General features: G+C 42.8%; 2 protein-coding genes and 1 non-coding gene across 4 annotated transcripts; 1 reads left to right on the top strand and 2 right to left on the bottom strand.

The window, feature by feature from the left end:
• The first annotated feature begins 2,949 nt into the window (after nt 1–2,949).
• Nucleotides 2,950–3,021, top strand: TRNAC-GCA. The gene has a single exon. It is a non-coding gene; the product is annotated as a tRNA-Cys (tRNA).
• A 597-nt stretch (nt 3,022–3,618) lies between these two features.
• On the bottom strand, nt 3,619–5,852 carry LOC102706281 (alpha carbonic anhydrase 1, chloroplastic-like). The gene is made up of 8 exons (XM_015836334.1): nt 5,768–5,852; nt 5,580–5,672; nt 5,344–5,443; nt 4,903–5,111; nt 4,717–4,823; nt 4,518–4,620; nt 4,226–4,408; nt 3,619–4,105 (listed from the first exon to the last, which is right to left on the bottom strand). The coding sequence occupies exons 3-8, from the start codon at nt 5,420–5,422 to the stop codon at nt 3,959–3,961; spliced, it is 828 nt and encodes a 275-aa protein (XP_015691820.1). The 5' UTR covers nt 5,423–5,443; nt 5,580–5,672; nt 5,768–5,852; the 3' UTR covers nt 3,619–3,958.
• A 3,104-nt stretch (nt 5,853–8,956) lies between these two features.
• Nucleotides 8,957–14,442, bottom strand: LOC102701997 (glucan endo-1,3-beta-glucosidase 14-like). 2 transcript variants are annotated; one of them, XR_005811717.1, is made up of 4 exons: nt 13,897–14,442; nt 10,651–11,687; nt 10,206–10,352; nt 8,957–9,312 (listed from the first exon to the last, which is right to left on the bottom strand). XR_005811717.1 is itself a non-coding variant. In XM_040523771.1 (3 exons), the coding sequence occupies exons 1-3, from the start codon at nt 13,982–13,984 to the stop codon at nt 10,296–10,298; spliced, it is 1,182 nt and encodes a 393-aa protein (XP_040379705.1). In that variant the 5' UTR covers nt 13,985–14,442; the 3' UTR covers nt 9,990–10,295. The 2 variants fall into 2 exon arrangements, 1 of the variants encoding a protein (XP_040379705.1); XM_040523771.1 differs by lacking the exon at nt 8,957–9,312 and having other exon boundaries at nt 9,990–10,352.
• Between the last annotated feature and the right edge of the window lie 2,867 nt (nt 14,443–17,309).

Below are 17,309 nucleotides of genomic sequence, written 5' to 3'. Positions count from 1 at the left end.
ACTCAAATTCAAAGTAAATACACACGCCAACACGAATATACTGACTAGACTTCTCTTTTCACGTGGGCGGCGCAACAACAACTTTTTCATGAGAATTATTTATACCTTCACATTCTCACACACGTCATTAGTCCTCATCATTTGATTATCATTAATCATCAAAACAAATTAGGGGTCTAGATGCACTTTCAATACCTACAAGGCCTTGACAAAGCTCTTGCTCTGCTCCATGGAGGCCTCGCTGATGGTCGTGGGCCCCACTCCGGCGACCCCCGCCCATCTGCCAGCCGCCGGTCTCGGCCACAACGGCCGCATTACTGCAGTACCATCGTTCTTGACTCCGGTCGCCGGTGGTGAGTGCACAGCAAGATGTGGAACGAAGCTGGGGGAAAGCAAATCTAGCTCATGAAGAACAACAAGATGTGGAACGAAGCTGTGGGGAAGCAAATCTAGCTCTTGAAGAAGAAGTACTAGCATTGGGTCTATAGGAGGAGAGGAGGACAAGATAAGCCAGGGAGAAGTTAAGAGGAAGGAGACTACTCGAGGTGAGCTGCTAGTGCATTTAGCTCTAGCTCTGTTGCTTGATATTTTATTTTTCTTGGACCGGCATAGTAGTGCATAGTAGTAGACAACTATCCGGTGCTTGACTGTAGATGGGTTAGAACGTTCTAGTGCTTGTATGAGTGCTACAAACAAACCTTCAGTATTTTAAGCACCCATTTTATTTTATTGCATTGGACCATTAGACTCTACTGCATGGTGCTTAACTTAATTATCTTTTTAGCACCTATTTAAACACCCAAGCATTGGAGATGCTCTTATAGTTTGCAGGCAGGCATCGGTATTTTCTGAGTGTAATGAGGTGTTTTGTGACATATTTCTTAAATTTTAGCTTTTAGGATTAGCTTTGGACATCTCTTGGAGATGCTCTTAGCACTGCACCAAATACGCTAGTACTATTTTTTTTTGTCCATTTGGGGAGTTTATGAAGCAAGAAAACATATACGCTTTCCCGCTAGTTGCTCAGTCCGTTGCTTGCTTCTCTTCAGGATTTCCTATCTGATCCAAGGGAAGGAAGAGAGGTGGAAATAAACGGGTTACATTGCCATATGGAAACGATAACTTGACGTATATGAGATTTTTTTAAAAAAATTGGATGGTCAAAACTGTATTATTTTGCTAAAACTTTAACAGTATTTCACAAAAAAAATACGATGATAGGAAATTATTATTGAAAAATGCATTTTTATCCTCTACGTATGTAGGACATACGGCATCGATTTGCAACATATCGGTAAACTTGTCAAAAATATAAAGTTGTTGTTTTTTTAAAAAATATTGTATCTATTGTTGTAGTTTCATGAAATTCTTAGCGAAATTCGCAGCACAGTGGTAGTTTTATAAAGATAGTTGTTATCCTCTGTCCTAAAATAAGTCTATTTTTCAGTTTTACATATAATATTTCACTCTTTGTCCTATTTAATTTCTTTTTGCAATACTTATTACAATTAATATCTTTAAAATTTAAAGACGGTTGCTATTGTTTGATTTTTTTATCAACTTTTAAATAAGATAAATGATCAAACTTCCGGCACACAAACCAAAAATACGGTCTTTTGGGGAACGGAGGGAGTAATTTTTAAACTTTACTCTATTAGTCTTATTAACAGTATAGATGCTAAAGTTTTAACCGAATATGCATTGGTTATATTTCAATTTATACAGGATTAGATTAAAAATAGGAGTCCCCATCAATTACTATTTGTTGATATTAACTGCAAAATTTGGAACTAAATTAGGCCCTCTACTTATTGTATAAATTGAAAATGTTTTTGCTATGAGTTTCATCCATCGTGAGAAACATATCGGCGTAAATATCGTCATCCTTCGTGTTTTCCTATTCGATATGGTCGTGCAGTGTCGAGCTGCCGGCAGCTATTCATTACCAGACATATTATTTGGATAGGGTATGAGTTAAAAATTCTACCTTCGTTTTACAAAAACTTCATTTTTTGATTTATATGTGCGGTGTTTGACCAACCGTATTATTTAAAAAAATTATTAAAAACTTTTGACGTTTTTATCATCGAATAACAATAAAAATATTAATCACAATATATATAAAAATTTAAATTTATTAGCATCCATATGAATCTAGAAAGTCATACCTCGTGAATCATGAATAATATCCATTTGAATTTTGGGTATTTAGAGGGTATTTCTCATTTGAGTCACGTTGTTCAAACCCATTAGTATATATAAACTCAGACTAAAACTTTCAAACTTATGTTAACACTATAAAAAAAATCAAATTTTTCTTAAATTTGGTGAGATTATTTATTATGTAGAAGAGTGACTTTATATAAAGAGTGAAGTGCACCAGCGGTCCTTAAACTTATATGCATGTGTCATCTAGGTCTCAGAACTCTCAAAATGCATTTTTGGTTCCTGAAATTTCCCGAAATTGTCCGAGGGTGTCATATAGGTCCACTTCGACCAGCTCCATCCACTGACGTGGCATGCCACTGTGGCGCCTACGAGAAGGGAGAGAAAAGAATAAGGAGGAGAGAGAGAAACTGACATGTGGGACCCACGTAACACCACCAACACGTAGACGCCACCGTGGCATGCCACGGAGCGGGTTAGAGCTTCTTGGACCTATATGACACCCTCAGACAAGTTCGAGGATCCAAAAATACATTTTGAGAGTTCTGAGATCTAGATGACATGTGCATATAAGTTTAGGGACCGCTGGTGCACTTCACTCTTATATAAAATTTGGTTCATTTCTAAGAAAAAGGACCCATATATATGTATTATATTTCTAATTGGGTTACACATACCCAGTTGTAATATTCCCTCCCCGCTGTTTCATTGTCTTGGAGAGGATAACACATGGTTTTGTAATACGTACGCTATTAAAAAAAAGATGCTTAAATATAACATGTTGGGTCCATAGCTCAGTGGTAGAGCAATTGACTGCAGATCAATAGGTCTCCGGTTCGAACCCGGATGGGCCCTCTAATTTGTTATTTTGCTCAAATTTTCAAACCTAGCCAAACTCATCTATTTTTCTCCAAATCATGCAAAAACCATATTTTTATTTGCGCAATTCATCTACTTTTTCCTCCAAAACATACAAAAACCATCTCTGTTAATATTTTTTTATTTTCCAACCAGCCCAAATTCATTTTCAGTCTGGCTAAATTTTTCTCGTTCTTGCCTCTTGTTAACGTGGTAGACGCTTCGCAAGCCTACCGAGTTTGCCTGCACGTTCCTCGCCATCTCGTATCGATCCAACCCTGATAGCCGAGTTTGCCTGCACGTTCCTTGCGTCTGGCTCGGACGAAGTCGCGGCAAATAAGCCGACGCAGCGATTGCCATTGCGCGGTCGAGCCGCGCACGGCGCATCCGCAGCAACAGACCGAAAGCATCGTGCTTGCGTACACGGCAAGGTTGGGCAATGCACGGCAGTGCCGCGACGAATCTCTCTCCGCGAGTGCGTTATAGTTCAAGAGGCGCCTAAGCTCCCGTCCATCCCGCGTGCACCCGCTGCACTAGCGCCGGCACGTACGGGAGCGCGCACCGGCGGCACACGGGCAATTGCATGATCAGGAGCTGGAGCTCGAAATGGGTCAGTGCGTCAACGCGAAACTTGTTCTTCATTTGGTAAGATGAACAAAAAAAAAGTCCCTTGTAACAGAAATCAAAGCCCTATATGACATATTCTAAATAACTTCAGAGTTATAACACCGGTAGCAAATTAAACCAGGCCAATGTATAGCCCGGTAACTAATGACAAGCAAACCTAGACGCCACAAATGCACGATTACTTCCAGAAAACACAACTACTGCTGGACAAGACACAACACAAGCTAAGGGACGCCCCCCCAGAACACACGCACCGATCTCCATCGGCCGGATGGACGCCGCCGGCGCGTCTTCAATCTTCAGCAGCCTACGGGGACTTCTTGTTCCCCCAGAACCTGTGGTAGAGCTGCACGGTGCGGCCGTTCGTCCGCTGCGTCGGCCTGTTGTTCCGCCGGTACCCTTCCTCCAGGGGAGCCATCAGTGCGGCAGCCTGCTGCTGCGTCATCTCTCTCACCTGCAACATTTAGCGTTCGTGCTCACAAAGTTCAGACTTCAGAGAATGCAAGTCGCATGTCATGGTACAGTGTGGTCGAGTCTTCCAGGAGAGGCTAGGCGTGTGTATCTATGTATGTACCCTGGCAGGGATGTTCCAGATCACGTTCTCGGCGCACGGCGGCGTGGTCAGTGACCCGACGTATCTGTAGTACATGTGCACGTGCTGCCTCAGCGACAGCATGCTCACAAATCCGGCAGGAAGCGGGGTGCCTTTCTCTGCCTTGCAGCCCTCTGCGTAGAGCTGAGCCAGCTTATCCTGAATCTGTCACCCATGAACAACGAAACCACGTAAGAAAAATTTCAGTTGCTACTTAATTGGTTGCTTGGATGATCGAATGCACGGCATGTGGTTTGTAGGATCGGTGATTTACCTGTGAGAAGAACGGGTCTGGCCTGCCGAATCGATAGAGGAAGGCCACAACGGTGATGTTGCCATTGTCGTCGGAGTGAACCATGTGGAGCTCCAGTGGAAACCTGCCAAAGAAGTTGCGACGAATTGTGATCACCACAAGCAAGAATGATGCATCCATCCTATGCATTTCGTCGATCTATTTGCAGTCAGGCGCAAACCTGTGGCCGTTGATGGTGTGCTCAGAAGGAGAGTGCCAATGCATCTGCTTCAGCGTGTACTTCTTCCCGTTAATGCTCACAGCCCCTGCAGCGTCTCCACACCGCAGCTGAAGAAAAAGAAACCGACTATCAGAAGACTGCACAATAATGTTCAGTGCAATAGGTTTGCTTCAGAACAAAACATACCGCGATGTTGAAGATGTTGTCGACGAGGGTAGCATTTGCAGCGGTGTAATTCCTATGGAGTGGCTCCATTTTCGGGTCATGAACCAGCTCGCTAGTCTTGATGTTGATCGGCGACTGCTGCTTTCCTTTCGAGCAACGAGTGAAGTTGGAGCTCAGGTTTCCCCAGTAGGCAGGGCCAACAGAACCAGTGTAACCAAATTTCACTCCACCTGCTTCCAAATCAAGAATTCACACAACATACATTAAAGATAACGTCAGCCCATGCTAACACCTGCAAACTTAATTTTGAATTGTGCAAATTGACAGCAGAAACAAGAAGAACAAGGAATATACTGAAGATGCTCGTGAAGGCAAGCAAACGACTGTGACAGTAAAAAAATACACAAGCAGAGTAGATACGGTTCAGACAAATACTCAACGCAGGGTAGCAGAACAATGTACCGCTGTCACATGCAAAGGACGAGAGAAACAAGGTGCACAGCAGCAGAACAAAGATCGCATTTCCATGAGAAGCTGCCATCCTTTTCCTGCAATGCAAAGCCTGCAAATGGAGAGGAAGGCACAGGGCAAGAACACAGAGTAGTTTGGAGTCAAGCCACTTGCAGAATGCACAAATATATAGGGATTGAGATTATCGCATCGTGGCAATGTCATGGACCAAGCACAATCGCTCTTACCTCTACTTTGCTATATGCAGATCAGCTTCGACGCTTTGGTCCCTGGAACCAAAGTGGCCTTGCTCCTCTCTGTGCTTCGAGTCGTAGATGTTCCTGCGAAAAAGACAGGCAAAAGATATTGATTCTCTGCAGCCATCACAATATCGATCATAAAGTACGCAATCATGCAAGGGCCCTAGCGATGTGACCTCTTTGCTCGACGGGCAGGAATCTTCGAAGACCAGAGATTTCCAAGCAAGAAAGCTGCTGGTGAAGGTGCTAACTTGGGCGGCTTGATCTTCAGAGTTTCAGAAGTGGCCACGTATATATAGACACAGTTTTTGCCCATGATCGTCAGTGGTAAAAGCATCGCATGCAGACTTGCGAGGAAACGGAATTAGTGCTTCTCGTGGAAACAGGGAGCACGTACGCCCAGTAACAACACGTCCTCCACTACGGCTGCACTGCATGCTCACGAAGGAGACGGTCAGCCACACGGAGAAAATCCTGGCCACGTCCAGGCACACGAGCACACGACGGAGAAAATCGTGTTGCCATTGCATTTTCGAGAAGATCAGGAGATGCTGTGGGGGTGCTTTCACCGAACAGTCCAACTGCCCAACCGAAAGCGTCAAGGTCGTCATGGCCTTCAACTATACAGATATCGGAACAAACAACAAAAAACATCGTCTTGTTTAATTGAACGTGAAAGTCGGCTGAGAAGACATGTTCAACTTTGTCAACTAATGCAGGGATCTGAGGTGCACTTAGCATCCTGTATAATTTCTTTTTCAGATAATGACTGAAAATGTAGTGATCAAGTAGCCAACTGTTATTATCTCTGAATTTACAGTAACGCAACCCAAACAGACAAGTACGAAAGCCTATATCACCTTTGGCAGCACTAGGATGGCAAGATTCATCTCTACGAATAGCCGACCTGCAAAATGGCAAGGACACATCACTCAGCAGGTCTCAGCTGGGGGAATATATCCCACTATGTGGGGACTGTGCAGGCAGCACCAAAAGGACCACAATTTTTTTCAAGCTCCACTGTTCCATACCACATTCTGGATGGCTTCATGGATGAAATAATAGATGCTCCTGTAAGAGCTTGACATTGATAAGTGCTACCCATGTCTCATTGCCTACCACTTATTTTGTTACCTTTTCTTTTCTTTTGAAGAATCCATTGCCTACCACTTCAGCATGCAAAAAAAGTTGACCCTGTAATATCAAATTATCAACAGCCTAGAGAATATTAGAACAGGACAAGAGTCAAGAGCCTGTGGCAGGCGAAATAATCTTGGATGAGAGCCACTTCCAGCTATAACAAGATGGATACCGGTTTGAACTTGGTATATCGGCCGCCCCATAATCGGTGAAGTGGAGGAGGATAAGGTCATGGCGCTTTCTAGTACCTAGAAAAGCATGAATCGGCCGCCATTAAGCCGTCCACAAGTATTATTCCAGTAGTATTTCAATGTGCAGGCAAAATGCATGGAGCACACTGTAGAATGTGGAGATGCAACGACGGCGGATGTGAGCATGTCAATGGCACTCTGTAGGATGGCAAAGACTCATAATCGGCAGCACATTTTTCTCCAAAGCAATCATACATATTAACAGTAGACTTGTTCAGTTCCATCATGCATAGACTAGAACATCATGCACCAGAACCAGATTCGATGTTGTGCGACAGGCAGCCTTTTAAGCCAGAAACTTAAGAGGGGCTCACGTGACATTAATTATTGCAAATTATAAATTAGCCTCGTATTTTCGTGAGGAACTTCAACAATTAATGGTTCTTGATCCCCATTTTCTGGTACCTTCATGATAGTTTCATTCATATCGAAAGTTTCATTCATATCGAAATTCTTGATCCGGTGTGGTGGAGGCAAGGTTCACAATTCCAATACTGGATCAAAAATTGCTCACTAGCTGCATCTTCGGATTTCACGGAAACGTTTGAGAAACTGACAAAAATCGATTAAATCTAGGCAGATTTTTTTAATCAAAATTTAAAATTTAAATTGTTTTGTAACTTTACCAAAAAGGAGCTGTTGTGTGTGAGTGAGATTTTTTTTTATCAAAATTTAAAATTTAAATTGTTTTGTAACTTTACCAAAAAGGAGCTGTTGTGTGTGAGTGAGTTATCGATCTAGAAGAGCGAATCCAGATTTCTCGCCGTTCGGTCGAGTAGGGGATAAGTTAACTTATCCCGACACAGAAAACGTACTAATAAATTAGTACATAATTAATTAATTATTAAAAAATATAAAATATATTAAGATTTTTTAAAATAACTTTTTTGAATGGAATTTTTTTTTAAAAAATATACCGTTTATATTCAAGATACATGCGGCGAAAACGAGGAGAATAAGTTAGATTAGAGGGGAACGAACGCGGCCTAGGTGCTTGGCAAGAAAGCTGTGGCCCATAGGCCTTGGCGAACAGCGGAAACCACAGAGACTGGCCTCCCAGTGCCCACCAAACTACAGCCCAACAAGCTCAGCAAGCAAAATGAAGGCACGCGGCCTATGAGCCCACCGAGATTCGTGGAGATGTTAGATATTGCTTAGCTCTTTCGGCCTCTTCTGCTATGACTAGGGCCGCGTTAGACTGCATAGGTAAATTAACTTAACTCTTTTATTTTTCGGGCATATGTTTACCGAACGGTTAAACGGTGTGTTTTTTATAAAAAAATTTCTATAGAAAATTTATTTAAAAAATCATATTAATCTATTTTATATTTTTAATAATTAATAATTAATTAATTATATACTAATCTATCACTACGTTTTTCGTGCCAGATAAGTTAACTTATCTATCTCTTACAACGAACGCGCCTAGGCAGACGAAAGAAAAAGCTCGAATCTTGCTTGGATTGACTCGTATCAAGCTTACTCGAATCATTTGAAGTTGTAGTCTTAGTGAATCTATCCAAGTTGAACTTTTAGCTCATAAATTAAGCTCTTTGCTCATAGTACTAAAAATCTCTATGTTTCATATATTTAGTTCTTCTTCACTAGTCCCTAGTCTTATAATAACATCAAAATTTTGTATCACCAAGTTATCTATTAAGTTAGTGTCTATCATTTTGTTATGTAATAAAATAATAAATTTAAAAACTATATAGATGTTTTATATGAGATAGAGCAACACTTTTAGCTTGTTAGCGTTAACGAGCCAAGTTGGCTTGTTATTTGCCCTGGCTACTACGTTGTAGAATTTTTTGTACTCCGAACAAAAAAAGTTACATTCCACGGTAATTTTCAGCATTAACTAGTTTAATTAGGTTATAGTTATGCAACTTTTAATCACGCGTGTAGCATCGTACACACACCAAATTAATGCGCCGATGATGCAAATCTGCACCATCGAACATATATGCCATCATCCTCACAGGTCACAAATCAAATTAACTAATTGAAAAGGGCAACATAATGTACAAACACAAAGATCTTAACTTGTGTCATGATCATTGTCCCACTGATATACAATATACAGTTTGCATAAAGAAAGATGTACCAAGAAGAAAATCAACATGAATTGTGTCAAACCCAGGTCCTTTTGTACAGATTTGGACTTGTATCAAACCAAAGCTTTCGTTAGTTCTACTTCTACGCCACTGTCACTTACTCACTGTGGAGCCAAATTTAGCTCCTGAATGCTATTAAAAAAGAAGACACACCAAATGGATGATCCTATCGTTTCTGAATGATGCTGTGCTCCAGAACCCCCAGAAGCTTCCCTGGAGCAATGTAACACTAGGTTAATATTTGAACACACTAGTAAATACCATGAGCATATAGGTAGATCAATCCTACTAATAAGAGCTTTTTTTACCTCCTTGAAAAATAGCTCAAGGTACCAAAAACTTTAATACAATTTTTTGGTATCTCAAGATTATACTTTCTAGTAAACAACTAGGCCGCGTTTGTTAGGGAAGGAATAAGGTAACTTATTCTGCGTGGAAAACGTAGCAATAGATTAATATATGATTAATTAATTATTAATTATTAAAAAAAAATATGAAATAGACTAATATGATTTTTTAAAACAACCTTTTTTTATAGAAAATTTTTGCAAAAAATACACCGTTTAGCAGTTCGGGAAGCGTACGCGCGGAAAACGAGATGAAGAAGATACCTTATTTGGCTGCCGAAAGCAGCCTTAGTGTGATATCTTAAAGGACTTTTTTCAAGGATGGTAAACAAGTTTTACTAATAAAGTACTAACATGTACTCTCTCAGAATCCATATAACATCGTTGGTTTTTTAAGTATACGTTTGACAAAAATTGAGTGAAAATATGTGAAAATATAATGTTATTATTAAAATAAATTTAGTGATAAATTTAATCATAACAAAGTAAATAATAATTGCATAAGTTTTTTTAATAAGATGAATGATAATAGGAATGCCAAAAAGTTAAAGTCGTCTAATAAATTACGGAGAGAGTATTAATGTATCACGATTAATGGATGGCCAACTACTACGTACACTGCTTCTACAAGTATTTACTAGATCTTCCAGATATGGCGGTTTTCTTCAATTTGTTCATCCAAAACAAGCCATTTAACTACATAAAGGATACAGTACGAAAGAAATTGCCGGTTATATACTTATATTCCAACAGTCTTACCTCGCTATCTTCTACGGGAACCTTCAGTGACAAGACATGCTATCTTAATCCACTTTACTGCAGTGGTCGAGAGTATGTACTCTCAGCCTCTCAGGATAAGATGAGAATGATCGATGCAATGGCGATGAGGGATAACAATGGAACCACCTGCCAAAGACAAACGTCACCGTCGTTAAGATGCAAAAGGGAGAAACTCATCTGCACATTCAGAGAACGGGCGCCACGCTTTCGCGGCAAATTAAAGCAGTCGCGTCAAGTCGTCAACCACTTTTGACACCGATTTTTAAGTGGAGTGTTCTATTCTTGCTTAGGCCATCTGATGATCTAGTTAGTTAACCTGATCTAAAAATTCTTCCATATCTATATGCATGTGGCAAGCTAGCACCAGAAAGTTTGTAACAAATTTGCAGAATTGAAATGGAGAGAAACAAGAATCGCCGCCTACCTTTCGCGCGCTCTTCGATTCGTCCATCGGCGGGAGATACCCGCGCAGGCCGACGTTGTAGACCGGCGTGCCGTCGGGGTAGAACAGCCCGTAGTTCCGCTCGGAGGCCGGCCCCGGCTTGAGGTTCTCGTTGAAGAGCGCGAAGACGTAGACGTCGATGGGCGACGACGGCCTCAGCGGCGTCCCTTGCTTCATCTCGATCCTCCGCAGGAGGTTGCCGATGTAGATCCCGGCGTACTCCGGCGTCGCGCCGGCCTCGTCGGGGTCGCCCCTGGACGGCCACCCGGTCTCGGAGATCTTCACGTCGACGTCGGTGTGGCCCAGCGCCTGCATCGCCGCGTACACCGAGTCGATCTGGGCGTACAACATGTTGTCGTAGTTGAGCTTCGTGTTGGGGTCGGTCACGCCGGCGTTGGGCTGGAAGAGGACGTACTCCAGCGGCACGCTGCCGGGGTCGGCCTTGTAGGCGAAGTACGGGTAGCAGTTGATCAGGAACGGCGAGCTCGCCATGGACAGGAAGTTGAGCAGCGGCTGGATGTACGGCACGACGTCCGGTTGGAACGCGCCGGCGGAGGGAGGGTAGGAGCTGCCCATGATGTCCAGGGAGTGCGCCGTCGTGACGTTCACCTGGCCCTGCAGCCCGAGCGCGACGACGGCCTGGTACACCGACTGCATCGCCGGCAGGAGGTTGGCCTTGAGCGCGGTGTCGTTTCCCTTGAACACCTCGTTCCCGACGGTGATGCAGGTGATGCGCGCGCTCGGGAGGTACGGCCGGACGTGCTGCTGCACCCACGCCTGCGCCGCCGCCGGGTCCACCATCGCCGACACGTTCTCGTTGCCGATGCCGACGACGAACTCCACGCCCGTGTCGAGGAACGCGCTCAGGACGTTCTGGTCGGCGTCGTAGAGCTTCACCTTGCTGATCTGCATCGACCGGAGGAGCCGTGAGACCCTGGCCGGAGAAGGGAGGTTGTCCGCGATCTGCCCGTAATTGATCCCAATTGACATGCCTTGAGCTGATGCCGCTAGCATTTGATCTGCAATTGTTACATGTTTATCAAAATTATTGTTTACTACATCGGTGTTTTAAAAGACGACGCATTAACTATTTTTATACATTTGATCGTTCATTTTATTAGAAAAAGTTATTATTTATTTTTATTGTGATTAGATATATTACCAAATATATTTTAACTATAAAATAAATTTTTACATATTTACAAAATTTTAATAAGACGAATGATTAAACATGTGACAAAAATCAACGGCTGGATGCTACACTGACTGAGTTTCGTCATACATTGGAGTGTACTACTATAGTCACAAAAAACAAATCAGTTAAGCTATTGTGGAAAATGTATGGTTTGAATGAATGAAAATCATATCAGTAGATTTGATTTTGACATAAGAAAGTTTTTCGTAAGAGAAATTTTACGGTCATTGAAAAAAAAACCATAAATGTACCAAACTTTTAGTGTAAAAGAAATTTGGTATCTATATAAAACTCGAGGTATCTCGAATCACTTCCTCAAAAAATGTAAAATTTCCACACTACAAAATCAGGTACCTCTACATATTTTCTCAATAATAGTAAAAAAAATATTTTCATAATTTTTTATACTTCCTAAAGTTATTTTTCTAGATGTATAATTAACAACAAAAATAAAGGTAGAAATGCTTATTGTTGTCTTGGATAAGTAAAAGCAACATTATTTCCATGAAAACTGGAAAATGCATTTCTGTAGAGAGGGGAAAGGGGAAAACTACTTTGTGTAAACAAACCCTTTCACTTTCCAGGAGGCTTTAACACTAGTGTTCAGTTTTCAGTTTTCACCACAATGGACCGTTTGCCCAAAAGAAGTTTCACTATATATAGACATAACTTCATGACATGGTTTTGATCATCTAATCAGAAAGAAATACAACATTCACCATGTGGTCCACGAAGGACCCAAATTGTACCTGAACAGATAATTGGTGAAGGAATCTATGAAATTTTAAAAGTAACCAAAGAAACGAGAAATCTTAGCTGAGCCTCTGATCAATAGTACAATCCTATCCTAGTTAATTACTTAATACATGATCCGGTGAGAAGCCTGGTCCACATGTGAGCATGTGATTCGGGTGTCCCACCAAGAATCAAGTCAATAAAAAACAACTTAACTTAGGTTATCAAACAACTTTCGAGTTTCAGTCTAGGATCATGATTTATAGAATTTCTCTTCCAGTGGCCACAAGTGATCAAAAAGTTCATCAGATTTAGCTGGCAACTGCGTAGTATTAAGCAAATCACTATTGCAGACAAGCTTTACGGGGAAAGTCATCACAGCTCAGAACCAGATCAGATGCACGTCAAATTGAGGCCAAAAGGAGAGGAGAAAAAGGTGACAAATGGACTTGTTTCTTAGGTAAATAACGCTAAAAAGGCTCGGATTTAGTATTGGGATTTGGGGTGATGCCATCTTAGTGGGCAGCCTACGTTACGCCATGGAGCACATAGGGGACCATGTGATCTCACTGGATATGCGTTAAAATTTTAGGTAAGATTATATCAGCAAGGACATCTAAAAACCACCATTTGCAGTAGTTCGCGATTCGAACTGTAAATTTGTTATGAGAAAAAAAAACATATCGTATGGCCTATCGAAGTATCTTTATCGAGAGAACTATTTACTACAGAAAAAAGATAAATGGCATTCAGAATTCAGAACAGACTTCAAGCTGGACTCTACTAATTAAGAGGTATTATCAATCAATTCATCATGGAAAAACATTGTGAAACAAGTCAAGATGCAATAGACAAAATAGAAAATGGAACGAATAATTAATTCCATGCAAAAGAAAGTGACTAATTTATAACAGACACAGAGAGTCCGAGACACCAGTTAGCTGCGCAGGTCAAACTCAAACGGTCAGGGAGCTTCATACAAGGATCATATATGTATGCACAGTTTAGTCCAGCCAGTAATATTAACCATCGTTCAGACATGCTGTAAGCTCAGAGTTTCTGAAATTCAAAACTATTTCACAACAGGATCAGCATGAACCATGCACTGCTAAGATTAATCATTCCTTCTATATCATGCGGGCGATAAATTTCTTGGTCTATTTTAGGCCACACGCTGATAAATAGTCCGAGAAGACAAACCGTATCATGCGATTGGTAAACGATAATAACATGAAAATTCAGACTTGCAGTGCAGGGAGAAGTGAACTGAGGAGTCCCCAGATTGCAGCAGCGCTCACCTGAGAGGATGACAGCGAGGACGAGAAGGAACAAGCCGGACGTCCGCGGCGGCGACGACCTGGTTCCCGGTTGCTCTCCGGCTGCCATGAACCACTCAGTCTAAGGACGGCCGTCGCAGGTATGTCTAATACAGCACAGCGCGCTCCAAGCAGTGGGCCGGAGAGGCTGTGGCTGAAGCTTGAAGTCAAAACTACTCTTATCCCCCCTCCTCGATCTATTGCTTATTGTTGTGTGCTAAGACGAGAGTGTATCCCGCGTCCGCGGTAGATTTCTTGCGGGTGGGAGCGCGTGATCGACGGATGGGCTCGCGCGAGGGGAGCGCGGGGCGTTTTATGCAGCAGCAGCGCGCGGGTGGCGCGCCGTAAACGTCGCGGGGGTGGCGAGCCGCGGCGCGTGCTTTGCTTGGCTAGTCACAGCTAGCGCCGGACCGCGTCGCGCTGTTGCGTGCGCGTGCTCGCGGCCGTGGAGAGCGAGGGCGAGAGCGACGCAGCGGGCAAGGGGCAGGAAAGCGCGACAGGGCTCGTCTCGGAGCTTGGATGGATCGGGGGAGCGACTGAAACGGAAGCAGAGGCGCAGGCGCTCTGCTCCCCCGGGCTCTTTTATAACAGGACGGCTCGCCCGATGCGTTGCCGCGCCGGGTCCCCGCCCGCCACCGACCATGGCGTGCCTGGGCTGCATCTGGTACGCTCTTACGTGTATGCTACTACCAGCTGCTCCTCGCAGAGGCAGTTTCGGTGGTGCCCCTGGGATGGCAGCTGAAACCATGATCACCGCGTCGTCATGCCGTGCCCTTTTCGGCTGGCGGTTATACGGTGACGCGCGCACCGGTGCCGGCCAGGGCGGCGCTGCTGGCGGCTGCGAGGCGACCGAAACTTCCTCACGACACGCGGCGCGGCACTGACCTCCCCCGTGCGTTTCAGCGAAAATCGACGGGCTTACGAGGCGACACGCGACTGGAAAAATCCCGGCATTTCTCCAGCGGCCAAGCCGAGATGTTCCCGCACGGTTTGGCCCAAAGTGGAACGAGGGTTTAGTTTTTGCTTGTGCTTACCTAAAATTTAAATTTTTATACTATATTTAAAGTTGATCTTTAAAAATTATTATAGTTTGTCTTTAGACTTTTCTTTTAATTGCTAAAAACATATATAAAAAATCATTCATAAATTAAAATTATATTTGTTCACAAATATATTGCTTGACTTTCTTAAAAAAACAAATGATCATTCATTCCCTCTGCTACCTATGACTAACAAAAAAAAGTTTTGATTCTTTTAAGCATTTTTATTTTTCTAATTTTAATACTAAATCATTGCAAAACTTATTTAAGATCTTAATATTTTGACGACGTCACTCAGTCCCCAAATAATACTAGTAGTCCTGTTATGAGTAGTTAGTTTGATAACACTTGTCACAGTATTCTCATTGACATGATTTGGCCACGTGTAACATGACTAAAATATTTTGATTTTACTAAAGGTTTCATAATTATATACTACCTCCGTCCCATAATAATCTCATATTTCGTTTTTCCGTGTCCAACGTTTGACCATTCGTCTTATTTAAAAAATTTATAAAAAACTTAAAAAAATTAGTCACGTGTAAAGTACTATTTATATTTTATCATCTAGTAACAATAAAAAAATTAATCGTAAAAAAATTTTAAATAAGATGAATGGATTGAACACGGAAAAACGAAAAATAAGGAGGTAGTAATTAGAAATGTTTATAAAATAAAAAAAAATCAAGAAAATACGGACTGGATGACCGGGCCGGGGCGCGAACCCGAGGTTTCCGAGTTCCGATTGGTTTCTGGCGGGCGTGGGGCGCCGGCCGCCACGCGGGCGGGGCAGGCGTCGGTGCGTGGTGATGGGGCGGTGGGCGATCGACGCGACTCCGGTGTGGGCGTGTGGCCGCGTGGTGACGCCGTTCCGAGTCGGCGGCACGTGGACCTGGGGCCGGGAGCGGCCAACCACTGTGTGCGTCGTCAGAGTCGCATACGGTTGATACGGGTCCCCACGTAGGCCCGGCCCTCTACCCTACCGTTGCCGCTACCTGCCGAATTCGCCGCGCCTGCAAATTGCTGCGACATTGCCACGTCGTATCACGTAAGTATATGGGGGCATACAACGTGCTGGCAGCGAAGCTTACGCGACGAGTACATCGGAAACTACTCGTACAAGAGCTTTAGGCGATGTACAATTTCTGATTATAGAAGACGAAAGGAGGCGATGGGTTGGTTAATGTAGGCTAAAAAGTCGAACGGCATATTTATAAATAAATAGTATTTATAAATAAATATATATATTTTTAGTAATGTAAAAATTAAATCCAAAAAATAAACTATAAAAAAATTATATTTAAATTTAAGACGAAAAATTTAAATTTTAAATTCTAAACAAGAAGCAGACAAGATGAGGAGGGAAGAGCACGTGAATTTACTTAAGAAAGCTACAAATCTGACGAATGCATGGAATGTACACACAGCCGTCGCTGGGATACAGCGTCACTAGTCACTAATATCATTAAACGCTAATATTGTTCCTATCATTAAACGCTAATATTGTTTTGTAGGAGGACGCGAGCACTACAAAAGTAGCTGTACGATGTGAAGCATTTTCTATCGATCTGCTTTGTAATGACGTAGCATTGGTTTTCCGGTCAAGCAGGACCAAACATGAAAACGAGCTGAGCGTGATGCCCGGAGCTTTACGCAAGCTTCAGCCTTGTAAGTTGTGATTCAGATGTCAATAATTCAATACGGCTACATTCGAACAACGTATGAAATAATCGATGCTCCCTTTTCCATTTGGCGCTCAATTTGATTTGGCACCATTACGCTAGCTAGCTACAAATCGTCTTTCAGCGGCCAGTTCATCGTCTGTTGTTTCATCAACTTTTGTCTGCCCCATCACCCTGGACGGACGGGTTCACCTTCACCTAACGCCCGACCAAATATCCTGTTGCAGATACACTCGAATCAGTTCAGCGCATTCGTGTTACACCCTGGCACGCTGCATTCCACGGCATTGTGCGGCTTCTTTCCTTTAAACACAAACCGAACCACCAGACCCCATTCCGAAACTTCAGTTTCGTCAGCCAACCAACAACACGTACCAGTTAAGATCGGAGCAAGTTCAGAGTTTCAGAAAAAAAAAAAAAAGAGAGGCGAGAATCCCCATTTCGCCGGCAACTCTCCATTCTGTCGAGATCGAGAGAGCTTTTCAGCTTCCATGGTGGTATGCTTTGCCCAAGTGGCATGGCTTTCAGTTCACGTCGAGCAGGAGCCAAAACCATCCAAATAATTGCTCTAGCTCTGTACCGGTTTGGCCTTTCGGTGACGCGACACCTGCTCCTAGCTGCTGCAATACACTACATGCAAGACTAATATTCGTAAAAATAAAACCATTCGACA

Source organism: Oryza brachyantha, chromosome 4 (genome assembly GCF_000231095.2).
Source record: "Oryza brachyantha chromosome 4, ObraRS2, whole genome shotgun sequence".
Classification (NCBI taxonomy): Eukaryota; Viridiplantae; Streptophyta; class Magnoliopsida; order Poales; family Poaceae; genus Oryza; species Oryza brachyantha.
Note: the sequence above shows the minus strand (reverse complement) of the source record. Positions and strands in the feature narration are given on the sequence as shown.

Bases quoted from the DNA above. Each gene is read 5' to 3' on its own strand.
- LOC102706281 (XM_015836334.1), bottom strand. From the start codon at position 5,422: ATGGCAGCTTCTCATGGAAATGCGATCTTTGTTCTGCTGCTGTGCACC. The intron at 5,112-5,343 runs GTACATTGTTCT...ATTTGGAAGCAG, and splicing joins GTCCTTTGCATGTGACAGCG to GTGGAGTGAAATTTGGTTAC. The intron at 4,824-4,902 runs GTATGTTTTGTT...CTTTTTCTTCAG, and splicing joins ACAACATCTTCAACATCGCG to CTGCGGTGTGGAGACGCTGC.
- LOC102701997 (XM_040523771.1), bottom strand. From the start codon at position 13,984: ATGGCAGCCGGAGAGCAACCGGGAACCAGGTCGTCGCCGCCGCGGACG. The intron at 11,688-13,896 runs GTGAGCGCTGCT...TAACAATTGCAG, and splicing joins CCTCGCTGTCATCCTCTCAG to ATCAAATGCTAGCGGCATCA. The intron at 10,353-10,650 runs GTAGGCGGCGAT...TGTCTTTGGCAG, and splicing joins AATCGAAGAGCGCGCGAAAG to GTGGTTCCATTGTTATCCCT.